Below are 17023 nucleotides of genomic sequence, written 5' to 3'. Positions count from 1 at the left end.
AATTGTAAATTGTTCAAATGTAAAAATTTAAAATGATTGAATTTATAGGTGTCTTAAAATGTTACCTAGAATAAATTGTAAATTGTTCAAATGTAAAAATTTAAAATTATTGAATTTATAGGTGTCTTAAAATGTTACCTAGAATAAATTGTAAATTGTTCAAATGTAAAAATTTAAAATGATTGAATTTATAGGTGTCTTAAAATGTTACCTAGAATAAATTGTAAATTGTTCAAATGTAAAAATTTAAAATTATTGAATTTATAGGTGTCTTAAAATGTTACCTAGAATAAATTGTATATTGTTCAAATTGCTTACATGACTGTGAATATGAATAAATAAAAAAAATCAGTCAATAAAAAACAGTTGACTTTTACTGATTATAGTTTCTTACTGTTAGTCATCCAAACAATATCCATATCGTACACAAATTCACTATTATTGCGATTAAAAATTAAGTTTATATTAAGTTATTTAATATTAAATATTTAAAATTATTATATTTTATTGAAAACACTTCAAGTTCTCAAATAAAACATTTTATAACAAAATTTTTTGTACGTTATTTATATTTAGTTTAAAATACCTTATTATTAATAATATTTATTTATTGCATTCAATGTATTATTTTTTTAATAGTTTAAAGTTTTAACAAACACTGTATTGTATTCCTATATATCATATGATTTGTTTGATATTTTTATTGTCAATTGTTTTGGCAATTAGTGTACAAAAAACACATCACTTTTACAAACAATCATTCATTTAGTTTCAGTAAAATCATAATTTGATTGAATTGTTTGCCAAACAATATGTGGTTTTACTTATTATTCGTTGTCTTCATTATAATCATTGGATTAATATTAAGACATTTAACATCAAACAAGAGACTTGATTTGCGCGACAAACACGTGTTAATAACGGGCGGCACTAAAGGTATTGGATATTCTCTGGCCGTATTGGCCATTGAAAGCGGTGCCAATGTATCGGTGATTGCACGCAATGTGGACGACCTCGAGAACACTAAAATGTCTTTACTTAAGAAGTGCAACACCGATGCCAAACAAAAGGTTATGACCTTTTCTTTGGACGTGACCTCAGATATATACGATATGGAGCGGATGATTACCGAAGCCGAATCGGTCAGTGGACCGATAAATATGTTGATGTGTTGCGCGGGAACGGCAGTCAGTATGCGTTTCGATGAAACTCCTGTTGAAGAGTTCCGTCGAATGGTTGATATTAACTATTTGGGAACTGTTAGTGTAATCAAAGCATGTCTACCGTCGATGAAGACCGCGGGCGGCGGTAATATTGTACTCTTTTCATCCATTGCCGGAATCTTTGGTCTCTACGGGTTTGGTGCGTATTCACCGACAAAGTTTGCTATCGTCGGCTTAGCCCAAGTGTTAGCTATGGAGGTAATTGTTTACAAATTTGTTTATTTATTAACTTATTTTATGTTTTCTTTTAGTTAAAGTCACATAACATATCGGTTACCGTTTCCTATCCGCCGGACACTGACACTCCTGGCTTTGCAAACGAACAAATCAATAAAGTATTGAACAAATTTGTGTGCAATTGATAGCCATTTAAGTAATTTTTTTAAAATTATTATTTAAAAGCCAATTGAGACTAAACTTATATCAGATTCTGGCGGACTATACTCTCCCGATATTGTGGCCAAACATACATTAACCGATGCTCTCGTAATTAGCTCAATAAGTCAATTATTATATATAAAACTTAAATTTTTTTTATGTCCAAAGTCTGGCAAATTTCACTCAACAGTCGGTTTTGAGAGTTGGATGGTTAGGACGTTGTGCTGTGGTATGAGTCCATTCACATCAACTATTGAAGTCATTCTTCAGGTTCTAACAATGGGTTTGTTCCGAATCGTTGGAATTATATTTTTGGCAAAATGTGATTCAATTATCAAGAAATGCACTCAAGAGAAACAAATTAACAAAAAGTGTGATTAAAATCTCAATATTTTTTAAATAAAGCATTTTTGTGTTTTTTTGTGTCTAATATTTGTTAAATAATGATATATATTGTAATCACAATATTTTTTAATAAGAAATATTGTTTATAATTTAATGAATCTTTTTTTGTAAGTTTGAAAGAAAATTTGCTTAATTTTATAAATTTTAATTACCGGTAATTAAATGGGTATTTGAAATAACATATTTACAAAAAAGTTCATCGATAAGTGCAGTAATTTTTATTAATTTAGTATTTATTTAATGAATTGATTTCATAGCTTTTATCGATGAACTAAAAGCGCGCAACAAATGTGTGAATTAAAAAAAATAACATTTAATCAGTCATTTGAATGCTTTTTAGGAGTATTAAATAAATTATAGTTTAATATTTTTACTCATGACTTAGTATTAATGAAACTAATTTTTATTTTGGTAATAAAACTTATTTTATTGTCAAATATTGATGAAACTAATTTTTTTTCATAAATTGTGATTTGAAATCTGCATAATAATTAAATCGATAATTAAATGATTATTAAATTACGTGAACACACTATTTAATAGTGACTATTGTTTAGCAATGTTTGTGTCAAATAATAATTATACAAAACAATTGAAAACTTATATTATTTAGTACTGTAATACAGTATAACTTCACTCATCATTGAATCACATAATTAAGTAATAATTGTTATTTAATAAAATAAAAACTTTCAATAATATTCAGCCATAAAAGTGAAGTCAATTTGCGTGGAAAGGGATCTCTTAAAAAAATAATTCTAATTTTTATTATAATCTAAAACTTTTTTTTAGTTAAATAAAAACCTGTAATAACTAACTATTTTTATGATTTATGTGACATTAATACTATAATACGGTGTTTACGTAAAATCGATTAACACATAAAAAACATGTGTAATACAATTGGTCATTAAATTTAATTATTGATATTTATTTTATTTTATATAAAAGTATTTGAATGGTGTTATAGTCACTATAATCACAACAACTGTATTATTAATATAGTATTATTTGTTTGAATACTACAGTACTCCTACTTTACTGTCAAATGCTAATACAGTATTGCTATTAATATTAAATATCCTTTAATACTGTATTTACTGTGAAATTGTGAGCACAAGTAGGTGTTAGTTGACGTCACACACATATAAACACATACATACATACAGTGAGTGTTAAGCAATTATCATTTAGTGGTAATACTACTGTATATATGTATTGTAACAGTTGTTTGCATCACTCGATGGACAGACTCTTTTAAGACAGTCTTATACTATGTAAAGGAGTGACTGTTTTGTCGATGACTTTGTTTTTTACTGACATATGTGTCGATAACTATAGTATCAGTGATTCATAACAAGTGATGAGACAATCGGTATTGACTTATAGTTAACACAACTATTGATTGATTAAAATATTATTATTATTATAATTCAATGTATTATTTGTCAACAAAATGACTGAAAACTCAATTTTTATTAGATTTTTAATCGTTTTTTGTTTATATTAGTTAATAATAATAATTATTATTAATTATTACATATATATTAGTAATAATTAATGAAATATTAGTTAAAATATTGTTGAGTTTCAATGGCTTTTCAATTATCATTCTTCGCGACCATTGTTTGCCATAATAGATATGTCTGTGATTTGTTGTCCTCCTCTTCTTCATCATTTCTTCTCTCATTATCACTACTCAAGACATTGACTTCATTTTATTCACTGTTATATGTGTTGATCATATTGTCTTCAGTGATGATCATTCCCGCCAAATGTGATAATACTGTTAACGATAAGGTCTTCACCAACGAGTTTGCTGTTTGTCTTCAACCGGACAAATGCGACGACTCTACGGCCGAGTCGTTGGCCAATCGACACGGCTTTCATTCAGTCGGAAAGGTATTTGATTTGATATATCATAAAATATAATGTTATGATTTGACCAATTGATTGTTACCAAACATTTAGATCGGATCCATGGATTGTCATTATTTATTGAAACACAATCACATCTCGAAGAGATCAACCGATTATTCGCATTCACACCATTCACGACTCAGTCAAGACAATGATGTGAGTCTTTAGCCATTATTTGTAAACCATTGTCTTCGTTATCATTGAATATGATATCATAATTAATATACAGGTGTTTGTGTCAAACATTTGCTAACATTTTTCAAACATTAATACAGTATAACTCAGTATTTGCTTTTGTATTGTAAAGTTATGCAAACATATGTCATATAATTGACAGATGCAATAGTTTTATAGTGTATATAACTTATTGAATTATAATAGTTTTATAAATTTTATTTATTAACCATAATTTAGTTTGTTTTTAATTGTTTTGTATTAATGTTTTTATATCTATTCTTTAATATATATTTATATTATTATTATTTATATATTATTAATTTGCTTATAAATTGCTAATTGCTAAATAGTAAATTTGTTAATTGGTATTTATTTGTATGCATGTTTTTTAATTTACATATACATTATATTTATTATCTATTGATTAATATTTTATGACATTTTATAATCAATGGACAGGTCTTATGGGTAGAACAACAACATGTGAAGTCTCGTGTCAAGAGAGATAACCCCAATACTAACTACAGGTTCTCAACTAAGTCTCCAATGCCAGACCCTCTCTATAAAGATATGTGGTATTTGGTGAGTATAGTTGATGACAACCATAATACATGTATTTAGTCATAACTAGAGAGAGAGAGAGAGAGAGAGAGAGAGAGAGAGAGAGCCGATGGATATGTGTTCTTGACGTTCATTACCACTCTTTGTTTATAAGAGCTGTTTGTCTCTCTTATCAGTCATTTTTCATTGAATAGTTTGTCACATAATTTATCAAATTATTATTATTATTATTATTATTATTGAGCTCATATGTTTTCCCAAAAATAATTTTGATTAATGAAATTAATACTAATAAATACATTAGTTATAAAATTTTCTTATATATTTAAGTGACGATTGCTATCATTTAAAATATATATATATATATATACACTATAATGTATTATAGATTTTAAAAAGTTTAGTATACACTGTAGATCGATAGTTTTAATTATGTTTATTACTATTTACTTAGAATTTTGTTTTTTTTTGTTTGACATTTTAGATTAGTATGTTTTAATATAACGGTAATTTAAATCTAATTATAAACATGAAAATTAGTTGATAAATAAATTTCCCGTAATCTTAACGGTTAATTAGTGCATTACGTGATGGTTTATTTATATTATAATTTTTAGAAAAAACTAATTAATATTTTTGTTAATTTAATTAACATTATCTTATTGTTTCCAATGAGTTAATCTGTGAAGAGACTCACAAAAGCCTATAAATTTAAAATTATTGACTTTTTTCAAGCAAATCATTTTGTAGTGACATTGTATTTGTAGAGTAATTGTAAAAACATGAAAATCAAGAAAATAAGTAATTATAGACTATTCATATCTTTATTTTTTTGTTGAAAAAAGTAAATTTTATTTAAACATATATTTGTGACAACTTTTTTTATATTAGAGATTTCACTGATTTAAAATTAAATTCAGGTCAAATCAATTGTGAATTTTATTCAAATAAAAAACTAAATAAAAATAATTTCCTTAAATGTGCGATAATAAGTTATATAAAATGTGCTTAATATGTGAAAATTAAATTTACTTTAGTATATTATATGCTTAATTAACACTTATTTTGTTATATAGTTTATTGATATGAATTTAATTAATTAACAATATATACGGTACTGTATACTTTATATATAATTTATATATAATTTATATATATATATAGATTATCAAATCAAGGTTTTTTTATTAAGAAAAACTTTGAATGACATTTTCTTCAAATTTTATTTAATTATGATTATTATTAATGTTATTTTTTTGATAATTCATCAGAAATTTATTAAAATTATAAAACTAACTGATGAATGATAAGAGTCAACTCTTTTTTTCTGTTAATTTTAAGAAATCGCATCACATTTTTCTTAATCGCAATTTTATTTCCTGTATTTTTTCTGTTCATTAATCAATTTTTCAAAAAATAAATAATTTATTCAATTTAATGTGAATTTTGCAGAATAAAGGAGCACTTGGAGGATACGATATGAATGTGAAGGGCGCCTGGAATATGTATGTATACCTTGTTTTATTGAGAGAGAGAGAGAGAGAGAGAGAGAGAGAGAGAGAGAGAGAGAGAGGAATACCCAGGATTTACCACATATTCAAAGAAATAATTACATTAATGATAATAAAAAAAATTTGATTACAACTTTGAAACTCAATCTGTGAATCCCCTCCTCTGCCAATCTTTCTATAACTCAGCATAACTTGTTGTGTAACTCGTTTTCCCCCCACATTAATGATGATTGTCTCTTAAATGTTTGCCCCCAGGGGTTACACCGGTAGGGGTATTGTTGTGACAATTCTGGACGATGGCATTCAACCAAATCATCCCGATTTAGTCAGTAATTATGTGAGTTTGAAATGATTTTTTTTTTTTTGAAGAGATTTTTAGATTATTAAGTGATTAATAAATTATTATATATATATCTGCATCTGTTGTCAGGACCCTCAAGCCAGCTATGATATCAATGATAACGATCCGGATCCGACTCCCCAAGACAATGGTGACAACAAGTGAGACATTTGATTTATTAGTTACGTATCAAAAGAATTGCTTCTAATTTTTGCTACCATCTCCTACCCTTCCCCATAAAGACATGGCACCCGATGCGCTGGTGAAGTGGCAGCACAGGCATATAATGGTAAGGCCATTAATTGGCATATTTTTGTAAAACAACGTATTAAATTAAATTATAAATTATAAAGAGTACTGTGGTGTTGGCATTGCATTTAATGCTAGCATTGGCGGCGTTCGTATGTTAGATGGCACAGGTATGTCATTAAATAAAATTTTATTGATATTGAATTATATGTTAAAAACACTGAAAATTACATTTATAGTCACTGATGAAGTGGAGGCCCGAGCTTTGAGTTTGAATCCAAATCATATTGATATATATTCAGCCTCCTGGGGTCCAGAAGATGATGGAAAAACAGTGGACGGACCCGGAAGACTAGCACAGAGAGGTTGGTATCAATTTTAAGAATGTTTATTGTGTTTTTTAAATTAACAAAACTTATAAATTATTAATTATTTTAGCCTTTATTGATGGCATACGAAAGGGACGTCACGGACGTGGATCTGTATTTATATGGGCCTCAGGTTTAGTGCTATTTTCATCCACTCATACCTAAGAATTATTTACAATTTTTAAAAATTGTTTGATATTAGGAAATGGAGGTCGACGTCTAGATAGCTGTAATTGTGATGGATATACCAATTCAATATATACTCTATCAATAAGCAGTGCCACTCAAAATGGTGAAAAGCCATGGTATCTGGAAGAAGTGAGTTATTATTAAATATATTTATTTTAATTTAAATAACATTTGTGTAATCCATTTTGTTTGTTTTAAGTGTTCATCCACTTTAGCGACAACTTATAGCAGTGGAACGCCTGGACGTGACGACAATGTTTTAAGTGTAGATCAGGACACGACTTATTTCAAAAGTCTAGAGAGTGGCGGAACTGTGGATACGTCGCGTTTGTGCACTCGTTCACATACTGGCACTTCAGCTTCAGCACCAATTGGTTTGTCATCAGTAAAATATGTTTTTTTCTTCACTCAATTACTCCAAACTTATATTATTTATTTTTTATTTATCAATTGCATACAAAAGCTGCAGCAATAGTGGCGCTGGCACTTGAAGCCAACCCAACACTTACGTGGAGAGATTTACAGCATTTAGTTATGCTGTCGTCCCGTTACGAACCGTTACGCCACGAAAGCGGTTGGCTTACGAATGGTGTCGGCCGAAGAGTTAGCCATAAGTTTGGTTACGGACTGATCGACGCAACACAAATGGTTCGTTTTGCCGAAACCTGGACACCAATACCTGCTCAACGAATATGCGAATCTCATACAGAAGATCGAGAACAGGAAATACCGGCGCATCCGAAGCGTCATCTAGAAGTAACACTGAATACCGATGCTTGTAAAGACTCTTCGAGTGAAATAAAATATTTAGAGCACATCCAGGCAAAGATTACACTCAAATACAAACCACGCGGTAGTCTCAAGATATCTCTGGTCTCTCCGTCGGGAACTATCACTCATCTACTCTTTGCTCGACCTCGAGATACCGATGAGTCTACATTTACCAATTGGCCGTTTCTTTCGGTACACTTTTGGGGTGAGCCGGCATACGGCAAGTGGAAGTTGATTATTCAAAATGATAGCCGTAATCCTGCTCGACTTCCCGGTAAATTGATATCATGGTCACTCACATTTCACGGCACATATGAACGACCCGCTAGTTTTCACTTTACGCCCAACCAGACTATCCATTATCTGCCTCGAAGTGCAGCAATTGATAAAATGAGTGAGTGCTTCAAACAGAATATGTTTCAGGCCTTAGATTCAACCGATTGTCTTAAACAATGTCCACCCGGACAATGGCCTAATCATCAGTTAGCTATCTGTGAAAAATGTAGTTCCGAGTGCCAGACTTGTTTTGGACCGGCCGGTGATAATTGTCTTTCGTGTCCTCAAAACAAGACATTCTTTGGATATCATTGTGTTAAACAATGTCCCGATAAATACTATAACGATGTAAAGCTCAATGAATGTCTTCCGTGTCTATCGAACTGTGAAACATGTGATTTATCACCAAATCATTGCACTTCTTGTAAAAAATCATTACTTCTTAACGATGATCACAGATGTGTTCTCAAATGTGATTCTTCTAACGACTCTAAATGTCTTAAGTGTCATAATACTTGTGCCTCATGTTATGGAACTGCTGACAATCAATGTCTTTCATGTTCTACTGGTAAAAGACTATTGAATGGTGTCTGTACTGACCAGAAATGTCCGCAAATGTTTTACGAAGAATCTAACAGCGATGGACTTCAATGTCAAAGGTTTAATCCATTCTTATATAAATCAATTAACAATATTTTTAATGATTTATCTTATTTTTTCAGATGTCATAACACTTGTAATGACTGTACGGGTTCGGCACATAACGACTGTATCTCCTGTTTCGCAAACGAAACCCTAACAGAGTATGGCTTATGTCTTAGTTGTTTGAGCGGTCAGTTCCTAAATATCAAGACATCAAAGTGCGAGTCGTGTCACGTGAGTTGTTCCGCTTGTACCGGTCCGACAGCAACAGATTGTGTCGACTGTAGAACTCCCTATGCTTTAGACAACTCACGATGTGTTCCCTGTTGTCCGGTAACTGTCAACGATATCAATGGAATTGCCGAAGATATGGACAATTGTTGTCACTGTTTGTCCGATACGGGTATTTGTTCGATAGTTGCTATCGACAGAACCAGAAGTGTGTCTCAAGAGTCTGACTCGTGGTTAGGGAAGCAAATGAATGGAAATAATTCCCACAGACTTTTCGAAAATCCTATTACTGTTGTTGTGGTTATATGTTTGTCCGCTTTGTTTGTATTTGTTATCGTATTCTCTATTCTTCAATACACAACTCGTTCCCAAAGAAGAGACATCAAAATGAATGAATATCAGAAAGTGTCGACAAGTTTTGAAAAGATGTCTGAAGTAATTGGCGACGACTATGAAGAGGAAGAAAGCCTTTTCGAGAAGACCTAGTCTTAGATTATCTTTTTAATTAATTTTTAAAAAAATATAATATTTATGTTTTTAATAAATTTTTTTATATATATATAATTAATTATATTTAGATATTTAAAAAAGTAATAAAGAATTATCTTTTTTATTGATTACTTTTCATCATTGTATGTGTCTGTCAGTGTGTCAGTGTGTATGCTAAGTGAACATGTAGTCCAATCATCACTTTTTTCCTCTCAGAGCACAGTTAGTTCAATTTGACTGAATCTCACAATTTTATTGATCGAAACACAATCTCTCAGTTGTTTCTCATAAAAGCCAAGCCATAAGTTCACAAAGCATTTAGAAAACACTGTTTCGTATCGTTTGTATTGTGTGTGTGTTAGTCGAGAGTTGATTCACACAACAGAAGAATATCTATATATATATTCAATATTTATATTATGCTATAATATGAACGACCAAAAGCATTGCCACAAATATTTTGGTCCAAACGGTTGTGTTGTTGTTGTTGTTCAATATGGGTGATAGTATCGGCAGTTCAATGAGTGACAAATTTAAACGGTTGTCCTTAACATCGAGCAGAGCTCAAGAGTCGGACATTATGTCCGTACAATTGAGCCAACAGTTCACCAAAAGTATGTAATTTAAAAATAAAGAATTTTATTATTTTTCTATATATTTAAATAAATACCATATTATTTGAAGGTGTAGTCAATTTTTGTGTTGTTTGACATAATTATCATTGGTTTTAATCATCAAATTTATTCTAACATTTGGTTCTAACAATAGAGTCCTTTAGAGAAAAAAATCTATTCATAGTCTGTGTCTATCAATAATTGATAGAGTTTTTCAATTAATTTTGAAATTAATGTCATCTAATTTAATAGAGTACAACATTTTTAAATATATATATATATATTTATTTATTATACCTATAATATAATATATAATGATTTTTATTTATTTATTATATTTATATATTCAGTACCCGTACGGCCGGAGCTGTTGCTGCACGAGTCTGCCATCAAAAACGATGTCCATACCTGCAAAAAACTTATTGAAGCCAAAGTGGATATCAATAGCAAAACTCATGTATGAGAAAAAAATGTTTTTAATTGTCAATTGATTGATTTGACTATTAATTAAAAATTGGTAACTGTTTTTTATATATTTTTTTAGATGGAAAGGACGCCAATTCATTGGGCTATTTGTCATCAAAATGTAGACATTGTATTATTATTACTTCAAGCAAATTGTGATATCGAGGCATTTGATAAGGCATGTACTTAAACAATATTTTAGTACTACTACTGTATAGTATATTTATACACTTACCTGTATAATATACAGTGTATATATATTTAGCTAACATTGAATTACTAAAAATAACTGTTTTATCTAAAATAGTTTCTAAAAATTTTTATATTATTTTATATTTGTTTTTGTTTTTGTTGATAACACATTTATTAAGTTATATGTTATAATCAATGAAATTTTATTATTAATAATTGATTTTTTAAAATAGATTTGCAATGTGTAGAATATTCTATAAATTATGTCATAGATTTGATATTAATATAGATTCTATATATATATGTATACATATATGTAGAAATTATATTTAGAAAATCGAGTAGGCGTTTAATGTAAAAAGGTCAATGTTGCGTTAAATTACTATTATTTGTTTTAAACTATATATAATTTTATTTGTATTATATATTATTTATTAATTCACTTATTTGAATACATATTTTTATTTTATACTAATTAGATTTAATAAAAAAAAATTAACAAAAAAAAATATATACAGAATATTCTTATACGTTATTATACATAATATTAATAATATAATGTATTTTCAGAAAAATAGAATATTGAATATAAAGTATATATAAATTTATATAAAATAATTGATTTTACACATCAATAGCTCGGTATGAGACCTGTGATGATGGCCGCAATGGTTGGCAATAATCAAATTGTTGAACTATTAGTTAAAACTGGATGCAATTGTAGGGTTGTGAATAAAGTAATTATATAATGCATAAACATTTTAATTATTAAATTTTATTTTTTTAAAAAAAAGTTTTATTTTTCAATTTTAATATATAAATTTATTTATAGAAAGATTATACTGTACTCCACTGTGCCGTAAAACATGATCAGTCAGAGATTGTCATGTATTTACTCGACAATGTTAAGGATCTGGATATCAATGCAATCGATAAAGTAGTGAGATTTTTATTTAACCAACAAATATATTTATAATATATAATTTTTTTTGGGCTAACAATTTGGTTAATACAACAAACTAACAGTTAGGTCAAACTAGGTAATTATATTATCAAATGATTTTTTTCGAACAACAAAAAAAATAATAAATTATAAATTGATATTTAAATTTAAAATTTTCAAAATTTACTGTTAATTAGTTTACATATGGCATCGATTAATAACAATCTGGAAGTCGTCGACAAATTAATATCATGCGGTGCTGATCTCAATATCAAAGATAAAGTAATTTAATATATTATTATTAGTATTAGTATTATTTTTAAAAACCACAAATTTAAATGAATCAATCAATTAATGATTTTTTTTTGTTTTTTTTCTTATATATGTTAATCCATAGCAAGGCAGACATGCAGGACATTGGGCCGCCTTTAAAGGACACGACGAAGTGCTCACCGCTCTTATCAAGTCTGGCATCGAAATCGATGATAGAGATGACGACGGAAAGACAGGTATGACTCTGAACCCCAGTATCTCAATGCCAGTCATAGCATACCATATCCATGACTTGACATTTTCTAGTTTCAGATCATTTATTTTTATTGTTATTTCATTACTGTTTAACTATTTATGATTTAAGTAAATATATATATATATATATGATATATACATTGTATATCGTATACTGTATTTTCATCATAACATTTGACTGTTTCCATATAAATATATACAGTATTTATATAATAATAAAAATTGTAGCAATATTTATAAATATTTTAACAAATCTCTATATATATATATACTGTATGTTTTCAATTATATTGTCGATTATAATAACTTTGCTATCAGTTGAAACCCATATTAAAAGAATGTATTCAAGTACTAACAATATTAAATGAAAGCAAAAAAATTGATTGTTTAAAATTTTATCACATAATGCAATAAAACTGAAATCGTCATTTATATTATTATTATTATTATTATCATAAGATAAACATAATGATAGTGGTTAGCAATTTTCCTCTAAACTATATATTAAATTATTTATATATGAAGTTTATTTCAAATTCATATAAATTAAAACATTAAAATAATTATTTATTTATTTAATATGAAATTCTGTTTTTAATAAAGCATTGCATTTGGCGGCAGAGTATGGTTTTAGAGATGCCTCACAAACATTAATACAACATAACTGTGATATTTTTGCAACCGATTCTGTAAGTACTGGGATTATAATATAATTTAAAATTTCTATTATTTTGTTATAAAATAATATCAAATTAAATTATATAAAAACAAGTATCTGTGAGCACTTAAATATTTATCATTTAAAAAATTATATAATTGATAAATTAATTTTATTTGTTATTAATTCAATTATATAAAATTTGTTATTTTAGCTAATTAAAAAAATGTTAATTTAGAAATATAATAATTGCATTAATTAGATTATCATAAAAAGTCAACATTTTTATTATTTACTAATTTGTAATTATTTATTCAATAGTAATGTAGATTATATATAAAAATATATATTCTTTATCTTTTGTAACTTTAGTATATAATATAAGCAAACGATAATAATATCCCTTTAAATTATACTAAGAAATATTAAGCCATTTGGGTTATATAAGACTTATCATGCGATTATGATTAGTGTAATATAATCATTGTTATGTAACACTGTATTTGTTATATAATACAGTATAGTCTTTATATATGAATAAATATATAGCTTATATTATATATATATTTACTTATTAGTGAAGTAGAATTTTTATGCAAAATAATTGCAAAGTAATATTATATCAAATTAAATTATTTACATTATACCATATATACATTGTATAATCTCATATATAAATATAAATTTATATAACTAACAAATAAATATTAATATAATTAAATAGAAGGGACGGTCAGCTCTGATGATTGCCTCAGCCCTGGGCTATGTTGATGTTGTGGCACTATTAGTATCATACGGTGCTGTTCTCAACAGTAAAGACAAGAACGGAAATACTGGTATGAATTATAGTCTTTAAAAATGCAATTATAAGTGAATCTATAGAAACCATTATTATACCGAAATAGCCCTTCATTTATGTGTTTTGGGAAATCATGTTAAGTGAGTTCAAAACTGTTATTTTTTCACATATCTATTATGTTTTTTTTGCCAACAATTACTTTATATATACTTTAGTACTATTTCTTTATTCAAAAATATATTGTATATGATATATCACTTTTTATTAACAATTTTACTATCAATTCAATTCAGTTACTTTCAGTTACTCTCTCTCTCTCTCTCTCTCTCTCTCTCTCTCTCTCTCTCTCTCTCTCTTTCATTCTCTCTCTTTCTGTTTGTGTGAAACACCATATAATACAATTTAGTGTAATATTACTTATTCATATCGTATAATTGATTCAGAATCTTGAAAAAAATATTTATTATGCAAATCTAATTAAAACATTCAAATAAATTTATTATTGATAAGTTAATTAATTTAATATTAAATACAGATATATATTTTTAACTTTAATAAAATAAAATTAAAAATTATGCATATTTTTATTTGTCAAATATGAGCAGAACCAATATTATATATATATTATTTGTTGATTAAACAAACTATTTATTTTTTAAAAAATACAAAAGGTATTAATAAAATCTAATAATTTAATTTCTAAAACAAGTTTAATATAATTTGAAAGTTTCTAGGTATAAAATAATACAGTAGATATACAGTATTGTATTAATAATAAATTGTATTTATTATACTGCAGATGATATAGCAATTGCATGATTATGTTTAATTAATTTTACAATAATTATTGTTATATTGAAGACTATATGAAAAATTATGAACTATTAATAATAATGATAATAATGATAATTTATGATAGGATGACACAGTTTCTCATCGATAAAGGAGCTCAAATCAATTCACTAAACAATGTATGTGTGCTTTCATTTGTTAACTATTATTAATATATTTGATTAAACTTTTTGTGTGGTTTTATCATTTGCAATAAACTTACAAATAGTATTGTATTTTAGTATAATATAAGCATTAAAATGCAGTCATTATTCACTTTATCTTTATTAATGTTCATGAATTTGGAAAATTAATATTATTTGCTTAATATTATTTTTTTATACAGTACTATATGTTCATAATTATAATAAATGCTGCAATATATTTGCTAGTATTACTTAAAATGATTTATTATGGTTAAAGAATTTGTAATACTTTTAATATTAATAATTATTTTAAAAAATATATAATTTTCATGTATTTTAAAATCGATAGTCAAAATCTGAAAAATAATTTTATAGTATATTTATAATGTTAACTAAAATTTGTTAAAGCATTCATTTATCAATAATTAGGATTAAATAGTTTTTTTAATTAATATATATATAACATATATATAATGTGTAATTATAATTGATTAATTTAAATCCTGAATAAATTTATATACATTTGAATACAGAGATTGCAGACACCATTAGTGGTGGCGGCAGAGATCGGTCACACAGAAGTGGCCGAAATATTAATCAAAAACGGTGCGGATCTCGACGTCCAGGAAAAGGTGTCAAAACAAATTGTTAACAAAATATTTATTATTAAATTTATGCCAACTATTAATCAAACAAAATAAAACATAATTATGTTTTGATTAAACAGAGCGGAAGGACTGCATTATATGTGGCGTCGAGAGGAAGCTTTCAGGCGATCGTCGATATGCTTATTAAAGCCGAAAGAGAAAAGTTTTTCAAACTAAACCAAAAACCGCATCAATCGGGCAATCAATGCAACGATCGGCTCAACAATTGTCGAAAAGAGACCTTTGATTCCGACGATTGTACTGATATCGACTCAAACCATTGCGGACACGAAATCAATCACAACATATCATTGAATCAGTTCAAGAAAATCCTTTGGAATCTATCGCGCAATCACTTAGAAGTTAATGACTGGAAACGGTTGGCCAAGATTTGGGATTTTACTGAGGATCAGATGAAAGGTATAATTATTATTGTTGAAGAAATAATAACTTCATCACTAATCACAATAATTATTACAATTATTTTTTTATTGTTATTGTTGTCTATTTAAAAAGCTATTGAACATCAATACACTGGAAAGACTAGTTATAAGGATCATTGCTATCGGATGATGGTTATATGGTTGCACAGTCTACCGGCCTCTAAGAACCCGCTCCATGAGCTCTATGACGCTCTATGCGCTATCAACAGGAGAGAAGTGGCCGGTAAGTGCTATCAAATTTAAGTTTTTAATTATATTATTTATAAATGTTATCTCATTTTTTTCTTGTCGTCAGAAAAAGTACGAAAGAAAGCCGAAGAGGGAAACATTTTTCGGTCGCAACGGTTCGGGTGTCACTGTTTGCCGGGAATGCCGGCCAATCTGTGCCATTATTGTTGCATATCTTAACACTCCATTTATACAATATTTGACAATTTGTTGTTTTTTCCAATAATATTTACTAATATTTATAATATTTAATTAAAATTATATATATATATTAACTGTTTCCTATTTTTAAAAATATAATTCAATTGATTTATTTTTTATAATAAAAGTTGTTTCAAATTAATGATATTTTATTATTAAAATAATTAAGTTCAACAAATTAATCTAATTTATATAATTATTAATAATACTATAATAATGAATATACAGTATATACATAGTTATGTATATATATATAGTTATTTTAGTAATTATTATAATATTGCATTAAACATAAGATTATATAATAGTTATTTAAAAATATATATATATATAATATTTTAACTACTTTCCAATTTGTAAGTATGATAATTATGATAACACATTTTAAAATTATTAATTTAATTAACTAAACAAACAATAAAAAGCAATAATCTTATCTGTCTAAAGCATTTTAATTTGTGACAATAAAAGCATAACAAAAAAAAATTTAATCTAAATTAAAATAAATATAAAGAAAATTATAATAAATATTGTTTAAAAATAACTTTCAAAATTTTCTAAGTATGTGTCAAAACAGGTAATTTATTATACAATAATA

General features: G+C 27.1%; 3 protein-coding genes across 3 annotated transcripts; all 3 read left to right on the top strand.

Annotated features, from left to right (window-relative positions):
- The first annotated feature begins 640 nt into the window (after window positions 1–640).
- LOC128957803 (3-ketodihydrosphingosine reductase-like) lies at window positions 641–1982 on the top strand. Its single transcript, XM_054303618.1, has 4 exons — window positions 641–1421; window positions 1475–1558; window positions 1626–1709; window positions 1770–1982. The coding sequence occupies exons 1-4, from the start codon at window positions 813–815 to the stop codon at window positions 1980–1982; spliced, it is 990 nt and encodes a 329-aa protein (XP_054159593.1). The 5' UTR covers window positions 641–812.
- A 1602-nt stretch (window positions 1983–3584) lies between these two features.
- On the top strand, window positions 3585–9727 carry LOC128957802 (endoprotease bli-like). The gene is made up of 14 exons (XM_054303615.1): window positions 3585–3908; window positions 3978–4082; window positions 4563–4685; window positions 6117–6169; window positions 6431–6512; window positions 6606–6676; window positions 6758–6804; window positions 6869–6934; window positions 7004–7129; window positions 7203–7265; window positions 7335–7450; window positions 7521–7695; window positions 7785–9027; window positions 9091–9727. Exons 1-14 carry the CDS (start codon window positions 3600–3602, stop codon window positions 9725–9727), a joined length of 3216 nt encoding a protein of 1071 aa, XP_054159590.1. The 5' UTR covers window positions 3585–3599.
- Window positions 9728–10207: 480 nt separating this feature from the next.
- Window positions 10208–16404, top strand: LOC128958329 (ankyrin repeat and death domain-containing protein 1A-like). The gene is made up of 16 exons (XM_054304170.1): window positions 10208–10344; window positions 10695–10801; window positions 10889–10987; window positions 11640–11738; window positions 11834–11938; window positions 12028–12041; window positions 12142–12226; window positions 12342–12453; window positions 13076–13161; window positions 13855–13966; window positions 14036–14069; window positions 14849–14900; window positions 15440–15538; window positions 15634–15973; window positions 16070–16219; window positions 16292–16404. Exons 1-16 carry the CDS (start codon window positions 10227–10229, stop codon window positions 16402–16404), a joined length of 1725 nt encoding a protein of 574 aa, XP_054160145.1. The 5' UTR covers window positions 10208–10226.
- The last annotated feature ends 619 nt before the right edge of the window (window positions 16405–17023 follow it).

This window comes from Oppia nitens, unplaced genomic scaffold, assembly GCF_028296485.1.
Source record: "Oppia nitens isolate AA-2021 unplaced genomic scaffold, nextdenovo-longstitch-racon4-pilon3 scaffold3_pilon_pilon_pilon, whole genome shotgun sequence".
NCBI classification, from domain to species: domain Eukaryota; kingdom Metazoa; phylum Arthropoda; class Arachnida; order Sarcoptiformes; family Oppiidae; genus Oppia; species Oppia nitens.
The sequence above is the reverse complement of the archived record's forward strand: the minus strand, read 5'-3'. Positions and strand labels throughout refer to the sequence as shown.